General features: G+C 36.6%; 1 protein-coding gene across 7 annotated transcripts in view; it reads right to left on the reverse strand.

The window, feature by feature from the left end:
* Positions 1-1,727: 1,727 nt before the first annotated feature.
* Positions 1,728-18,387, reverse strand: part of CSNK1A1 (casein kinase 1 alpha 1) — a 50,564-nt gene continuing 33,904 nt past the window's right edge. For 3 of the 7 annotated variants that reach the window (XM_048490652.1, XM_048490648.1, XM_048490656.1), the window contains one exon: positions 12,152-13,849. In XM_048490652.1, coding sequence (XP_048346609.1) covers positions 13,818-13,849 — 32 coding nt within the window. In that variant the 3' untranslated portion in view covers positions 12,152-13,817. Of the gene's footprint in view, positions 3,418-8,331; positions 8,381-12,151; positions 13,850-18,387 lie in introns of those variants that run through there. The other 4 variants (XM_048490655.1, XM_048490650.1, XM_048490654.1 and 1 more) reach the window with 2 other exon arrangements.

Consider the following 18,387-nt stretch of genomic DNA (forward strand, 5'->3'; position numbering starts at 1 on the left):
CTGTGCCCCCAAAATGACCAAGGCAACTGTAAATTCTAGTGAGTCACTCTGTACAGCATGGGAGTTACTGAACAGGCAATTTAAATAGGCTTAGAAATAAATATTAAAGAAACCAACACTCCATTTGACAGGACAAAGTAATGGAACAGAGAACAACCAATTCAGAAAATGGATGACAAGTGAGAATAGTAGCAGATGAGACTTAACAGGTTTTTGAGAGAAGGGCAACTGATTCTTCCTTGAATGACCTCTCCCCAAAAAACCCTAAAGACCTTGATAAAACCCTATTAAGCCAAGGGAATCCTGGTTCCATCATGACCAACACCCTACAGTTCTGGCCACTGCCTGGAAAGGACATGTGGATAACTACATGGTCTTAAATACATTGCTATGGAATAATTGTGTGCCCATGGTCATTTTAATATCTGCTGCTATCCCAGTAGTTTTGCTGGAAGGCAAGGAAATTCTACTTCTAGAGCTTCATTTGTGCTGTTGAAAGTAGTTGACAACACAGGTATCTTGCAAACTAGTTTTTCTTTCTTCTGCAACAATTAGAAGTTAATTCACAATACAATTTAAAACTCACAGTCTACATTTAAAATGTTTAACTGGAAATCCATCACTTGCTGGCCTTTGTTACAAAACACTGCTCACTTCATTGCAATTAGATTATCAGAATTTACTTTCTGTAGCAAAACTACACATTTTATTGTTCAGCATGCTCAGGAAAAGCAGAAAGTTAACGTAATTGCTTCTTTTAACCAGATTAATTCTTTTGATCCACTGAAATGTACCAAACGTGGACAATTTAGTATTATAAAAGTACAGATGGCTAGCACCATCTTTGCATGTCCACTTCTCTCATAGAGGGAATCCTTCTTATATTCCCATGCAACTGCACAGTCAAGGGATAATTACTATATTTGCCCAAAGAGAAGATGATTCTGAATGCAAGACAATCTCCCTAAAAGAGTAAACACTGAAAGGTTTTATTATGACACATAACTGCAATTTGAATGTGATTTTAAAACACAAGCTCCTTCTTTCCTTGATGGCAGATATGGGAGAGGGGACGAAATATTCCTTTCAAGTAAAAACAGTAATAAGTGACAGTGTAATTTAATACAGAATCATATGACTCTTAGCCCAAATCAATAGGTTTAGCTTGGAGTGACGGTACATAGGATTGCATGGGAGGATTCCTTCCATTCAGTAGCAAGCCTGGCGATAGCTCAATTTGAAAGTTTGTCTGTCAATACTTCTTCACCATACTGTTTATAAAATCAAGAGTGTACCAATGAGAGATGCACAAGCATTTCCCATCTGGGCAGTCTGCTCCATCTTGATCATACATTTTTTCACATGTGAAGATGTGGCATACCCAAGGTAGGAACTTTGCTCATGAAAAAAATGGAAAAGGTTGGCTGTTACAAAGTATGTGCAATGATGACAATATTTTCCTGGTTCAAAAACCTGTCAACTATTCTACCTGTGGCTCAGCTCTAACCAGCATGACAATATAGTGACAGTTACAACAACTAATTCAAACAAGCCACTCATTGTCTTCAAAGTACAATCCATACCACCAACATTCATCTTTCAAGGACCATGGCACTTCTATTCAGTTACCAAAGAAAGAAAAAAAACGCTCATAGTAGACAGAAAGATAACAGTTGTTTCATTTTGAAGAATGAAAGAAACCCAGTTGGGCTAATTCAAACACACTATTACCCATAATTTTTTATTGATACATTCTCATCTCATGCTCCCACTCCAAGTATCCACATTCTTTAATAGGTTTGATTATCCTCTTAGTGGAAGACAGCTATTCAAGAGTTTTAATGCCCCACCATAAAATATGCATTGCCACCAAAAGCTGTGTTGTAAGCATAGAAGATGTCTTGAAGTCAGAAACACCATGTAAACAATAGGCACCTGGCAGCATTTTCAGACAACTTTTAAAATTTATTCTGACATGCTATAAAGGAATAAATTACACTGTTAGACGAATCACCAGCAGTAAGAATATCTTTCAGCTGGACTAGAGTGAGAAGGATAGCCAAAGGCAGTAACCAATGTGAACGTTGCACACGGCCCAAGAACAAGAGTAAATCCGGTCGTACTCACTTCACAAGAACTGGAAAGAAAATGCCTCCTCTTAAAACACTCCATACACTTCCATTTTAAATCTGCAAAGCTAATTCTGCAAATCAGTCCCGCCAATGCAAGGTAACGGCAAGGCTTGTGAGCGGCTGGGATGGGTCTCTGAAAAGATGCCTTTATTTTTATTCGGTCTCTCGTTACAGAGGGCTGGGTGTCAATGCAACAGATAATAAAAATGCAAGAGTGCCCTTCCCCATCAAGAAAAAAAATACAAAATTTATTTAAAAACAAAAGTGAGGAAGAATTTTACAACACTAGATCTAAAATGATTAAGAAATAGGACTTTTGCTTTAACAAATGGCCTTGTAGTTGCCTATTTTAAAAAAAGGTTGGTGTCTAATTTAGATTGCAAATTGTCAAGGCAAATTAAAAAAATCTCATTTCCTTACAGAAACAGTTTAGTTTTTTAATGAACTTGTAAACAAAAAAGCTCCCATTTCAAAATAAAAACAAAATCCCAGATCATATAGATGTTTACAGTGATTACATTTATCTAAGCAACTTACATACAGTTTCAGTTGTAAGATGTTAACTAAATTTGTGACAAATATGCTGTTTCTTCTTTTATACCAAGAACATTATAGAGTTAATGCAGAGTCCTAAAGATAATCTAGTAGTCGCTAAGTTTCTCTTAAGTCTTCACTTTAGATGCTGTTATTTCTAGCACAGGTAAGCAGGCAGAGTCTTTCATATGCTTAAAAACTGGAATCTTTGGTAACTACCATGTCAGCTGGCTCTTTATGTCATACAGACATGAGCAATTTTAAGAATGTTTTAAGTGTACAACTTTCGAACAAGGGAGGAATACCCAGAAAATGCACAATTGTGAGCATTTACAATTATCACAACTGTTGCTGAAGACTGTTCATGCCATTCTTCCAAAACAATAAGATCTTGTAAGGAGTGTAGCTCAAAGTAAAAAGGTTACAAAAATTGGCATATGCACAATTCTTTCGACCACTGGTGTGTCAACCATTCAGTTAACTTTTCCACTTGAAAAAATGTAATAGAAAACTGGACACCATATTTCACTAACTCAGTAATATTCACAATTACAGTTGCTACAACTCAAGGTGCAGCATCAACAGCGCTGTCCAGAGCCAGTTTATACTGAAATTAATTTCTTTACATCAAGTAGATGGTTTCCCACAATCTCTGGCATGTTTATGAACTAAAATTCCTAGGATTTGGGGAGTGATACATCTTGCTCCATTCTGCTCTGCTTCATCTGTTCTCTTCTTCATGCTCAAAAACCTGCAAAGCAAACAAAGCAATTTGATATTTTTAAATGAAAAACAACCCATCAAGGCGGGGGCTTTATATAAACAGCCACAGCCTTCAGTAAGCAAAATGCTATTTCATTCAAAGACCATTAAGCTTATTCCAAGCATGGTGGTGCTAAAGTTTATAATTTCACAGTAACCCTACTTTAAAAGACCATTTCTGTGCACTAGGAGAAAGGCATGCGAGAACCCAGCTTTCCTTAAGGCTAAACAAACTGCAACCAACCATAGCAATGTGTTATTAACACTGATGCTGCTGCAACTAGATCATATACCATTAGTAAAGAATGTGACATACGTAACATTCATGCTAGGGCTGCCAGCTAATTAAAAATTAGTTGATTACCTTATAGTCCATTTGATACACTTTAAAAGTTCATGCCAACAAAATGACCTCATATTGGAAATGGTGGCCTGTCCTTCACTCTCATTCTGTGTTAATGCTGCATACCAGAAAATAGTCTTAAAGTGTATGCTCTTTCCCCAACCATGAAAACTGAACCCAATAAGAATCTTTAGCTAATTAATCTTCTAATTAAAGCTTGAAGACCTAATTCGGGCATGTGCAAGACAATATACAATTCAGAGAGTGGCACTCAGCTATGTGATTTAGCTTTTGCAGACTACGTAAAGGAAAGTGTTAATGTGGAAGACTTATCCTCTGCACTTGAAATACACAGTATGTAAATTTTACCATGCATCCACCTCTGGTCATAATACTGAAAAAGCAGTCCAGAAAGGAACCCAAGATATGACTCAGCATCACAAGATTAAGAGATGTGCTTAACCAGTTAACATTTGTTACAATGATAAAGATTACAATGATGCCAATCTATGGTGGCCTACAGCAGAACTCAAGTTTTATCAATCCACTGCTGAATCATGTATTTTGTTATCAAGCAATTTCCAGTAGTAACCACTCTGGAAAGAGGGATGTATAATCTAGTTTAGAAAGAAACGTCTGCTTCATAAATGAACTGGACTATCTTTTAAATCTGTAAGAGAATATTGAAGTCTAGTTCAATAATAAATCAATGTACATTATTCATCTGCTGGCTTGCCAACTTCCACTGTATGTGTCAACATGATCAGAAAACTGGTAACAGACTGCTGACGAACATATAGGAGAATTACCCTTTGTCTTATCAAAGTTCTTCAAAGAACACTAACTGTTAAGCACTACAATTTTGAAACTAATGAATTAGAACAATTTTGTTCTGCTGAATGTTTACATCCAAGATGAAGTTGTATAACACATTATCTTAAACCCAATATGAAGATTTACTTCATCAAGTTTGAACTAAATGCTAGAAAAAAGTCTGAGTCCAGTGATACCTTTAAGACTAACAGAGTTTTATTCTTGGTAAAAGCTTCTTCAAGTATCTGAAGAAGTGGGCATGCACACAAAAGCTTATACCAAGAATAAATCTTTGTCTTCAAGGAGCCCAATAGACTCAAACATTTTTCTGCTGCTTCGGACCACCACGACTACTGACCTGAATTGAGCTAAATGCCAATAAACCTAGTTAAATGCTCTGTGAAACTTCCAGAAGGGATTTCCCCAAAACGGAGATAATCATTTTTAGTACGAACGAAGTTTAAGTTCATGCATGTTCACTGGTAAGCAGTGTAGTCATCTGTAGTGATTCCTAAACTGTTGCTTGCCCAGCTGCTCTACATTTTAGCTTTTGAGAGGGAAGGCTCAGAAATAAAAACATTAGCACCAAAGCAATTTCAGTGACAGAGAAGTCAGATTGTTTGATGAAACCCTGCCCACAACACAGCAACAAGACTAGTGGCATGCAATTGTCAGGAAGGGGTGGGAGGTTCAAGGATACTGAACATGGAAAACAAGCTGAAGACTGAACGATGAAGACCAAGACACCAAGGTGAAGAATGAACCTAACAACAGGTGGAAACACAGGGCTTCAAAGCAATGATCAGGAAGGATGTCTGAGGGAGGAAAAATGGGACGTTTGGGGAAAAACTCACACGGGGCCCAGACCCAACTACAGCTATGTGCTATGGAGTGCTGATAATGAGCAGAAGTCTGTATTTTGTTTTAGTTTGAAACAACCTCATGTATCTTTGGATACAAATTTCTAATGAAACATTCACACTGGCCTTCAGGCTTTCTGGTGAAGCATTCTTAATTAGAACAATGGGTGACAATTTCTTGCACACTCAAGAGATCATGGAATTTCATTAATCTATTCCCCAGCAGACATCACACTCCGCCACTTCTGCAGTTTTTCATTTCAGATCTCAACTGCTGGAAACAGTACAGTTCACAGTGTTTTGAGGTGTGTTTTTTTAAACAGAAGACCTTGATTGTTCTGTTACATCTTCTTGCCATAGAATTGCTACAGAACAAATACAAGAAAAACCAAACCAAAGCATTTTTCAGAGTTTGTGTTTTGTTGGAATAGTTTTTATAATATATCATCTCATTTTGTGGACAGATAAACAAAACCCATTTATTTGAAACTATGCAATGTCACACTCTGGACATGTGCAGCACCATCCAGAACAGATCAACTGACCTGAGATTCTTGATGAGATCGCTTTGAGTGAGAGAACCAAGTTTACATTTTAGGCTTGACGGCAAATATGAAATCTCTCAACAATTAAAACTTCAGATGAAAGGTATAAAAACTCAATTCACATGGTTTCAGTGGGGACTTACACACACACACACACACACACACACACACACACACACACACACACACACACACACACACACACACACACACACACACACACACACACACACACACACACACACACACACACACACACACACACACACACACACACACACCCACCCCTTTTCATTGTGCCAGTTTCTGTACCCTCTTAGCAACCTAGTCTTTCATTTGCAACCATAGCTTAAGAGAACCTTTAACCCAGGATTTCCTATCCAATCAAGGATTCAGCTTGGCTGTAGCCTTCCCTTCTCTCCAGACTGAATTCCACCAACATTTACAGCAGTTGTATTTACTAACATTTACTATGAAAACTTAAGTTATCTTTAAATTAAATGGCTTGTGCAAGTAATTTATTTATCTCTCCACAGATTTTTAAACTCTTCAGGTTAGTAAGCAGCCCTTTTACTGCCCTTAATCCACAGGCCACCAGTTTTATTGAGGCTGTGGGCAGCTTTGGAATTCTGATATAGAATGATAGGTGCAACCACAAAATGGCTGCTGCAAGAGATGGAGCCAACTGCATTATGTCAGGGAGGGAAGTTTCATATAGCCCTAATAGCAACACTTCAAGCAAAAGCTCTGCTTAACAGAATGCATTTTAAAATGAACATATTGTTAAAAGTATTTTCTTGCATACACACAGCTCACCTTCAAAGAATACCAGGAAAATCTTTGTGCTGTGGCAGCAGCTGCTACCACAGTATATTTTTAAAAGCTGCACAGCCCATCAGATTTACAATGGCCAAACAGAAGCTCTGCTGCGCAAAAGTTCCACATGGCACCATCTACTTTCTAAAACAGTGGTTCTCAACCTGGGGGTCGGGACCCCTTTGGGGGTCAAACGACCCTTTCACAGGGGTCGCCTAAGACGCTCTGCATCAGTGTTTTCCATCTGTAAAATGGATAAATGTTAGGGTTGGGGGTCACCACAAAATGAGGAACTGTATTAAAGGGTCACAGCATTAGGAAGGTTGAGAACCACTGTTCTAAAAATAAGTGGCAAGTACCCAGGCACAAGAGGCAGTTTTTAACTTTTTGTTTTAAAAAATGTATGCAAAAGAGTACAGCTGCTAGCTTTAGTTCAGACTTAAATATCTGGGTGAACAGAAATCTTTTCACTCACATACTAGGTTGGGTGGAGCTGACAATCTTCCCCTAGTCCCACAAGAATCATGGAAATGTATATGCATTCATCCAGGTGGGCAGAAAACTCTGGATCTGATCAATTTCAGCATATGTTTCTTGAAAGCCGAACAAGACCTCCAATGTCTTTCATCCCTTCAAGAAATGCGATTCAAAACGCTTGCCATTGTAAGTCACTGAATTTGGAAGATCTGGGTCAGCTGTTTTGCTGTTCAGGAACTGAACAAACTCATTCAGATTTATCACCTACTCTTTCCACCTTCTTGCATGCTATCAATAGATATTGCCACTGAGCAGAAAATGTTCACGAACGGAATACATCTGTTTATTGCGAATCAACATTGTAGTCATGGGTTACTTGATTCTGATTTGCTTAACTATTAAACTGCAAAGTCTTAAGGCACACACACTCAAACACTGCAACAACAGTGTGTAGTCATATGTACTGCAGTACTACTGTCAAAATGTTCTGAAACTTGAAAACTGGGGAAATTCAGGTTTGTACTAACAATCTGTTCAGAGGGGGAGCACAGAGCAGAACATTTCAGAAGAATTAATCTTAGTGTTGCTTTGTGATACATAACCAGATTCAGTCTTTAAGTGCTTTGTAGTACAACTTGACTATTAATTGTGATTACTAACTGAACCAGTTTAACAGACTTCAGAATCAGAGATCGGGAAAGGCACAAGAAAAGTATCTACATACTCTCAGGAACACTGGAAAATAATTCTCTTAGACGTAGGTTGGATGATTTCAATATACACCTCATTATTTTAGGTATGCCAAAATAAAGTTTGACAATCTTCTGGAAGGAGACCTCAAACATTTACATAGCTAGGATTCTATTAACAACATATACAGCCCATAGTTCTTAGAGACTTAAGGTAGATTTTTTTAAAAAAAAGTTGTACTCTCCACTGTTCAGAAAAGTGTTAAACAGTTAACATTACTAATTACTCGTCAAGCTATATGAAATCAAAAGTCTACATAAAGCGCAAACATTTGGAAATTGTTTGAATAATGAAATTACCTTCAATGTGTTGATTGTACATAAGACAAAACTTGAATTCTGTGCTAATCTGAAACCAAAAATAATAATTAAGGAAAAGCTATTCTGGACAAAAGCAACTATACCACTAAAATTTGGATGAAAGCATTTGCTCCATGGAAGTATGACTAGACATGTTGAACTTGGTTAACAAGACATCGATATAAATATATTTAGGGCATAGAATGTCAACTGCAGAACTAAATTCTGCAAGGACTCACACTGACTTGGAATTATATATACAGCTAGAGACCTAACATTACTAGATTCATGCTAATTGATATGCAGTGTAGTTTACTTCTTCACTTAAGAGGTACAAATCGGTGCTGTTGAAGCCAAAGTGTGCAGCCCAATCAATCAATAATAAAAGCAATCTCTACAGAGTTAAGGTGACAGATTTCAGCCTTTGAAAAAGAAACTTAAACTGCCCATGTAGTATCTATGGGTCCACTGGATTTGTATGTTCATGCTGAAAACACATGCATAGTTATTATATTTATGTACTATTTTCCAATGGAAAGATTCTTAGGTTTACATTAAAATAAAAATTAACAAAAAAATTCAGTTTAAAAAAAACAGAAGGAATCACAAACCTAATTTATTACTGCCATGTCTAATAGTCTTGGTGCCCTCAATGCTGTCAATGGCCAAGAGTGTCTTTGGAAAGTACTAAGCAAAACCTGGTAAAATTGTACTAAACACTTATACTTAACATTTTTTAAAAAGCAGATTTCTGCAAAAGTATAAATGCCAAACTAGATGGATTTATAGATGTGTGCACCCGATCATGTCAAAATGTGAGCCAGGCTGAAACACAAATCTGAAAGAGTGAGGGATTTAGTTTCCTTTGCTTAAACCACATTTGCCAAAAACCCAGAGACATGACATACTTCAAACATGAACAGTAGGCAGGCATATACACACAAGATCCACATTAATTTAGGCTAGCTGTAACACTTTTAGTAACAAAGTTACTGGCAATATGGAAAGCAATAGGAAAAGCTACTACCGTGTTTCCCAAAAAGTGAGACAGGGTCTTACACTAATTTTTGCGGTAAAAGATGCAATAAAGCTTGTTTTCAGGGGATGTAGTATTTTTTGCATCCCAGGAGTGCAAAATTTACATATTTAGCAACCCAAAATTTGCATATTTAACAAAGGCTCATAGGTATGCTGTTAAAAAAATTAAATTGATTTTAATTTTCATATCCTGCCCATCCCAGAAGGGCCCAGAGTGGCAACATGTTAAAACCTACATTACAGTTAAAAATCATAATTTTAAAAATGCTCGCCATAACTTAAAAGATAGCCCAAAGGCAGGACCATGCCTGCTAAAAGACAACCTTTTTTAATGCAGAGCCAGAAGGCCTGTGTAACCTGGGCATCTGAGGCACTCATACCGGGCCTAGCAAGGGGGTGTGGCCTTGCAGTGGGGCCATATTGCACCTCCACCATATGACCTACAATGGGGGTGCCTGGGACTCTGTAACTAGGGCTTATTTTTTGAGTAGAGCTTATATTTCAAGCATTTCCCAACAGTACCAAAAAATCATGCTAGGGCTTATTTTTGGGGTAAATCTTATTTTCGGGGAAACATGGTATGCAGTGAACAAACCAGCAAATTGTACCAAGTTGATATATACATTCTAATAACGAAGCTGGAGTACCATGTTTCCCTGAAAATAAGACAGTGTCTTATATTAATTTTTGCTCCCAAAGATGTGCTATGTCTTATTTTCAGGGGATGTCTTATTTTCCGCTCCACAGCTACATGCTCTGGTGTTCTGTTCGACGGGCATTCTTCCAAACAAAATCTTTGCTACGTCTTATTTTTGGGGAATGCTTTATATTTAGCACTTCAGCAAAACCTCTACTACATCTTATTTTCAGGAGATGTCTTATTTTTGGGGAAACAGGGTATATATAATATTCTAATAACCAGACTAGAGCAAAGGCTTCTTGGGAAATTATAATAGTTTTTTATGTATATAATATTTGTTAATTGTTTTTTAAAAATATATAAGATCATATTTAGAATCAGTTGGGTTGTCTGGATGACAGAAAGTTACAGCTATTTTTACCCAATATATCAGTAACTGTTAGTTCATTTTTGTTAAGATTACAAATGCAGATCCATTTCATTCTTAATTTTACTTCGATTGTATAAGACTGTTCATTACAATAATTTTTTTTCAATTGTGAAGTCTTATGATTATTATGTCTGCTTGTTTCTAACTTTTCTGTATTTCTTCAGTTGGCAAAAAAAATTGTACCAACTTTACAGCCAAAAGCAAGGTTTCTAATATTTATATCCTTCACTATCCTCAGACTAATTTATTACATTTATCAGCATTGTACAGGTTTGCAACTGAACTTATGAGCTACCTCTACCATTCAGGAGTATGGATAAGGTGAGAGAGAACTGGCTGTTGTGGGTTTTCTGGGCTGTGTGGCCGTGATCTTGTACTTCTTGCTCCTAAAGTCTCACCTGCATCTACAGAGGCATGTCACGGTATCACAGAGCAACACATCTCACCATGACATGCCTCTGAAGATTGCAGCCATAGATGCGGGTGAAACATTAAGAGCAAGAATTACCCAAATACGGTCACACAGTGTGGAAAACCCACAAATATGGTGCATGCTCAAATATGGTGTATATTTTAGCTTTCCAGGATTGTTAGATCTATTTTCAACATAGGACACTGCCTTTATTAACTCCTAACAGATTTCAAGAGTATCACGTATCTTGGATGGTCACTAGCCTTTCCAAATCACACTGAATGTGTCATCATACAGACCTCAAAGCGGTTAGTGCAAACACTGTAGCTAAGATCCTGTATCTAGGATACTAATGTCCCCAAAGGCAGAAATGCCTTTTGTTCAGAAAGCCAGGCTTGCCATGTTTCCATGACTGTCTTGTCAAACACAAACCATATTATTCTATAATGTATTACCCTAGCCTCTCCCCCTTGGATTCAAACACTAGATTCAAAGAACTCTACACTCTGTTAAGTGGATACAGTTATTTCTAGATGACGCTGTCCTATCAACACACTGATATTTTAGAAAGCATAATTCCCCAGCTCAAACTACAGTTAGCAGGTGCTTACTAAGCTTAATAAAATGGGATGAAAATTCTAGATAGAATGGGAATGTCTATTTTCTCAGATACTGAAGTGACTGGGTGTGTACAAGCTGGGTTTATCCCAAGTTTCACATCTGGATTGTAAGGCAGGCACACAAGGCAGAAACTACAGCACACTACTTCTGACAAAGTTCGGCTGCATAACTAAGTCAAAGTTCACTGAAAATTATGTCAATTCTAACCCAATTTCTGTCCAAATACAAGCTTCAATTAAAGCTTATACTTAAATTTTAACACAGGGTGAATTATTGTGTCTGAACCACAAGTCTGACTACTGTGCATGCAATTTATTCAGAAAAACACATAGTACGGAGTGTCCCCATGTTCAGTCAGATTTAATTAAAAGAAAGGTAGCCTCACAAGAGTGTACAGGTTTGCAATTTTTTAGCTGCTGAAACTATTAATTCCCCTCAATAATTAAATTATCTAAAAGGTCAACAAAACTGAAAAGCGAATGTAATCATAAACTTAGGCAAATTTGTAGTCATTTAGAAAAGTTTTTAGATTTAAAATAATCTAATTTAAGTGTTTGTGGAAATCAAGCTTTCTGTCAGTGTTTTAGTTTCCTTAAAAGCACAAAATAGATTAATGTAAATATTGAAACAAACTGATAATGAAGTTATGAGACTATTAGTCTTTTAAAGTATTCAAAACCAAGATACACTAAATTACTTTATTCTGTTCATAGATTACTCTGTTCATATATTAAGTTTCAGCAAGAGGATAATTACAAACAGTTCCTTACATTTATTCAATCAGTACCTTTTACTGTGCATAACTTTTTCTACACGCACAGTGTAAAGATTTTTTAACAAAAAAAATTAAAGCCAACAGCTCTCATTTACACTAAGGGATGCCAATATGTTTTATTGCTATTTAGTCTACCAAATGACGTCTCAACTTTGAAAATTTTCAAATGAAACAATTGTTTGCTCTGTTCACACTTTACCTACAAAAGAAGCCTTGCTGTGAAAAGCTGCTTTAGCACATGAAGTATCCCCAGCTTCAGAAATCTGCTAAACCCAAGCCATTTGCCATTTCTTTGGAGCAATTATTTAAAGCTCAAACTGATCCACCTCAAAACCAGAAATTATGAACTTTCCTTTAATGCATGGAAGAGGAGAAGTCAAGACTTTCCAATTCACGATCTTTGTACAATGTGAGGATCAACATATGGGGATATATGCATGTACATCACATCTGGATGATGACTGGCTTTCATTCTGTTATTTCTTGGTCATTTCCACTGCAAGCTGGGGCAGGTGGGTGGGTGAGCTGGGTGGATGAGCAGGCGGCCAAATGTGCCCTGAAATGGCGCCTGAATCTCAAGCCCCCTCATGCCCCCCCCCCAAGTATGCTACTGAGATGGAAAATTAACTGCAGGTGGAACATGCACTTAAAAAAACACCCTTGTAACTGAACTCTCATTACATATTTTTCTTTTCAAGATTTTGCTCAGTTCTTTCAAAATTTCAACAGTATCAGTAATATAACAGCCCTCCCCAGCTATCAAAACAGGATTCAGGATAGTCAGCATATGTTCAACATTTCTCTTAAGTCCAATGTTAAAAATTCTGGCTGCTAAAGTGCCTTTTTGTTTTTTTCCACAAACCATCAGATTGGGCCATTTCTTGACATGGTGCTCAAAGTAGTCCATTACTGGGTTCTGTCATGCATCTTGTGGAAGAGCTGGAAGACTTTTTTCATAATTGCTGCTGCAAAGTGGTTAATGTGAAAGCATTTGGCAATTTCAGCACTAGTCTTATTTCTGAAGCAATGCAGTCTCTGGCAAAGAGGTGGTGCAAATAAGCACTGCAACCACATGTTATGAGCTTCTAAACTTCTCATCTTGGACGTTTTAGTTCTATTCTGCTTTTAGTGCATTTCTTGGTCTTTTGTTCTGCAAGGAAGATATTCTCTTCTGAAATCACACACTGCTCCACCCATCAAGACTCCGGTGAACAATTTTATCATCTGATCCTTTTGCATGCTGCTCAATTTTCCACAGGCACTTTATTCAGAATTTTGTCTGCTGTATTTGCTCTGCTGGGTGAACTGTATTGTGATCGTAATAACTGAACCATGGAGAGAGTGCTGCATAAACAAGTTGGGTAATTTTTTTCATTAACTGTCTCGTTTTGGAATCTACTGGTCCTTTTCACAAAACTATTTGTGGTTGTTTTTAGATGCATTTTCTTTTCTTTTGTTACAGTTATCGTATAGGGACTACACAGTATACATGATGTGACTTCAACACTATAGACTGGCAGATAACTTCAAAACTACAGACAATTGTGGTGATCTTGAAGGTCGATAGTCTTCAGAATCCTGTTATGTTCAGGATGGATTCTCCTAAACAAAAATAAGTCAATGCAGCTAATTATTATTACCATACTGTTCTTTTAGTATTACTCATTGCATTAACTGACCCTCAGCACTACCTTAAAAGGGATGATCTGCTCATTTCAGCTCTTAAACACAGCTGCATCAAGAACAGACCAGTAATCAAACAGGCAGTCTTTAAGATAGTATGAAATAAAAAAGTTTACCAACCTGAAGATTCTGGATGTTCAGACATGTTCTTTTGTCATCTTCAGGTTTAAAAACAGCTTCTTACTGAGAACACTTCTCAGTATTGCTTTGTTCCATCGTCTGGCCTTGCATTTCTTTTGTACTGTTTGTGTTTTTGCCCACATGACTGTCTCACCCACAGGTCAAAGAACTTCATTAAAATACTCCCAAACTGGGTCCCTTTTATGGCGTACTGCCAGTATAGCTTTTTCCTTCTAGTGAGAGAGTGAAGGCTACGCTCAGAAAGACCACAAGACTTCTGGAATATGCTGCTTCAACAGTTTCACTTTGCTTCTAGTGCCATTACTGGGTTCTCGAGCCCCCTCATGCTCCCCCCAGGGCCCTTCTAACATTAATTTCCAGCCTTTGTCTCCTTGTACAGATCCAAACCCTCAGTAATGGTTATTGACGCTCCTCTCCCTGGTTCGAGTGTTTATGTGTTCTGACTGCATTATTTTGTAATTTTAATGTAGTTTTTAAAGTTCTATTGTTTGATGTGCGTCATTTGGGGGCCCTGATTGGGTGAAAATGAAAAATAAAAATGTTTTGAATAATAAAATAAAACATTCCATCCCTAACAATCTTCCATTCATTGAACTACTTGAATTGACTGCATACTCAAGTGTGTGGCAGGACAACAGGGTTGAAGGTTGTTATGTCTAAGCACTATTTTAGAACACATTATTTTAAAACATTTTTGCCGTTAACAAGCAAATTATCTCTGAACATACAACTCTGATATCTGAGAACTACAAAACTATGCACCTCTGATCATGTCTTCTAAACTGAACACTGAGTCCCGACAGACAGAAAAATTAACCTAAACAGAGAAGTTTGTGGAACTCCATTGGGTTCCTATCTGTGAACTACTGGAACTCATTCACAAAATTCTTCTTAAATTCTACATTAAGACAACATATGCTGTTTATCATCCTTATTCCATAGTACCTTTGCTATGACATGCATTAATTAAAATTCTATAGATAAAATGTTATTTGAAGAAAAACCTGTTAAAAACCAGGGTGGATTTGATTTAAATCAAATCAACTTAAATCACTAATCAATAAGCCTAATTCTTGCTGGTATAACCTTAATATTTATAACCAGATAGTTTCTTTTTTTCAAAAGTAACTTTGCAGATTAGTTTTACAGTTATAACAAAATTACTGATTTGGTTTTACTATTAAAGATACAAGGATAAATAATTTTGAAATTATTGCAAGGTAAACTATCTCCAGTTTAATAGGTTAATCGTTTATTTTTGGATAACTTTTCTGCTGTACTTTATTGAAAAGAGAAAAATGACCATTACCTTAATAATTTAAACAGTTTTTTTAATAGAAACAAAACATAGCATATATATTCTTGGCTCACATATATTCTTGTATTTGCTTAAATATATTTTAAAAAACTTAAGACTACATACATGAAAAATTTAAAATACTATCTTCTGTATCTCATTTATTTTCACTTTGTTTGCTGATAATGTAGACAAGAAATACAAGCTTTCCTGCTTTATTGGTTCCCAAACGATTTCTCAATTTTGAATGAATGAGTGAATTTTGAATGAAAGAGAATAGTCTTTCTATGCCAGCAGAAGAAGCTACTGCTGTTAAAAATAAAATAATTACTTCCACAGTCTCTGCTTAATAAATAACCTCCAGCAGTTCACTGGTGTGACTTCCTTTAAGAAACCATCAGCAAACATTTGTTGAATGGTTCCCTTTAGCTCTGAAGTTTATTATGGTTGGCATCACTGATGGATGATTCCTGGGTATGCATGTCATAGCTAATTCCTCTTCTTCAGCACAAGATTTGATCCTGGTACCGGACACTGACAATATATTCAAGAAAATGAACTGAGCTGTGCTTATCCTATTCTGGTTTTTTTCCTTAATGCTTGTAATTCAATTCTGTGATGCTGCAGTTCTGTTTTTAAGTGCTCACTCAGTTTCTTCCAAATTTCAATAGCATCAGCAACAAAACAGCTATTTTTTTTCTGTTTTTTGTTAAAGCTTCAGAAATGGGTTTCAGGATTCTCAGCATATCTTCAACATTTCTCAGTATTGAAGATTTTGGCCATAACAGCGCCATCTATTTTCTCTTGATTTTGTTCAAACTGTCATCTTGATATACTGCTCAAAACAGTCCACTACAGAATTCCATCTAACTTCTTGTGGGAGTGTTAGCTTGGTTCCACACATTTCTATCAGAGCTGCTGCAGCAAAATGATTGTTATGGAAGTATTTAACAATTTCAATGACATTCGTCTTTATTTCTGGGACACTGACGTCTTTGGCTAAGAGGTGCAGCAAAAGAGCACTGCAACCATACGTTATTAGCTTTGTATTCTCTTCATGCTCTTCTAAATTTCTTCTTTGGATAATCTGCAGCACTGTCTGCGATTAAACAGCATATTACACATTTGAATTTTTGTTCACATTTCATTATAGCTTTTACTGCTACTTCTTTAAGTATTCCGTTGTATGTGCATTTCCTGACGGATGAACGGTTTCTGCAAGAAAGACATCCCCTTCTTCTGTTTTTATACAAGTGCATATATCAGGACCACTGTAGACATTACTCTACCCATCAAGACCTAGGTTAACAATTTCACCCTTTAGACCTATTGCACACAGTTCCATTTCTCTGTCGTACACTTTATTCAATAGTTTCCCTACAACATCTACTCAGCTGGGTGGACTGTATCCTGGTCTCAATGACTGAACCATATTAACGAAGTAAAGGTTTTCAATCTGATGGAAAGAAGAGTTTGTCGCAGAAACTAATCGATCAATTTTTTCATCAATTACTTCGTTTTCTAATCTGCTGGTTTTTAAAATCACAAATGTGTCTATGGTGGTTCCTGGGTGGTCGATTTTTTTCTGTCTTTTAGGTGATATACTGTGGATATGTAATGTATTAGATGTGACTGAAAAAATATCCTGGACAGATAACTCTGAAATTGCAGAATATTTGGATAGTGATCTCGAAGGTGAATAGTTTCTAGAAATCTTTATGTTGATGATGAATTCTCCTAAACAAAAAAGTCAATGCTGTTATTTTATTACTAATACCACTTCAGCTTATTTAGCAATACTCATTGTATTCACTGCCACTCAGTAATGCCCCAAAAAGGTATAATTGCTTGTTTCAGCACTTTATTTCTTCATAACTTATCAAAATGACAGTAACATGCATTAATAACAAATATATTTTGCTCCAATATGACAATGCCTCAAGGCAATCTTTAAGAAATATGACAAAATCAAAATGTTTACCAACCTGAAGATCCTGCCTCTTCAATGTCTTCCTTCTGTCATCTTCATCAAAGCACTTCTCATGAGGTTGTTTCATTTCAACGACCAGGCCTTGCATTTCTTTGTTGCAGCGTTTGAATATGCCTGCCTGCCCTACTCATAACTAGAGGAACTTCATTAAAATATTCTCAAACTGGCTCTCTTTTACGGCGTGCTGTCATTACAGGTCCGGTGTCCCCTCCCCCCCCGCCCCCGAGGAGAGAATAATATGATAAATCTCAGGCTAGATACACAAAGATTACAGACTTGGGGCATTCTGCTCAAAAGGTTTCACTTTCATTTTTAGTGCTTGTCCCTCCCTCCACACACAGAACTCCCTCTGCAGATCTATAAATGTAGCACTTAAGATGCAAGGCAGATTGATTCTTGTGTACATAGATTTGCAAACGAACAATGTGGCTAAGATCTTTTTTTCAACACTGTTTGTAAAATGTTTATTTTATAACATTTTTGCTGTGAAGAAGCATGTTATCTCTGCAGTCACAAATTCATCGTTTTGAGAAATGCAAAACCAAACATTTGTGATAATGTCTTCTAGTTAGAAAAACAGACCCAAACAAGCTTTCAGACCTCTGAAACAACATGACATTGTGAGTAAATTAATGGCATGAATTTACCAAAATATTTGAACACTGCCTAAATATACAGCCTCATGCTACATAATTAAAAACGAATTATTTCACGATGAATAATTTTTGGACTATAATGTATCTTAAATAGAAAACTATCTTCAGATATATTTTTCCCCCAAAGCATTTCATTTTCAAAAAATTTATTTAAATAAAAGTCTGATTTTTAATTAAAAACACATTTATTTTTATCTACCCTGTAAAGAATCCAATTAAATTTTTAAAAATAACTGATTTTTATCTACCCTGCTTAATCATGAACTGGCAAACTGGCTCATCAGGGGCTTCCCCCTCTGTTCAAGGACTGCTTTCTAGACTCTCCAATTCAGAGGTTTTCTGCTGCTTATCTATACTCTACTGCAGACTCCAG

The sequence above is a fragment of the Sphaerodactylus townsendi genome, linkage group LG03 (assembly GCF_021028975.2).
Source record: "Sphaerodactylus townsendi isolate TG3544 linkage group LG03, MPM_Stown_v2.3, whole genome shotgun sequence".
In the NCBI taxonomy this organism is placed as follows: domain Eukaryota; kingdom Metazoa; phylum Chordata; class Lepidosauria; order Squamata; family Sphaerodactylidae; genus Sphaerodactylus; species Sphaerodactylus townsendi.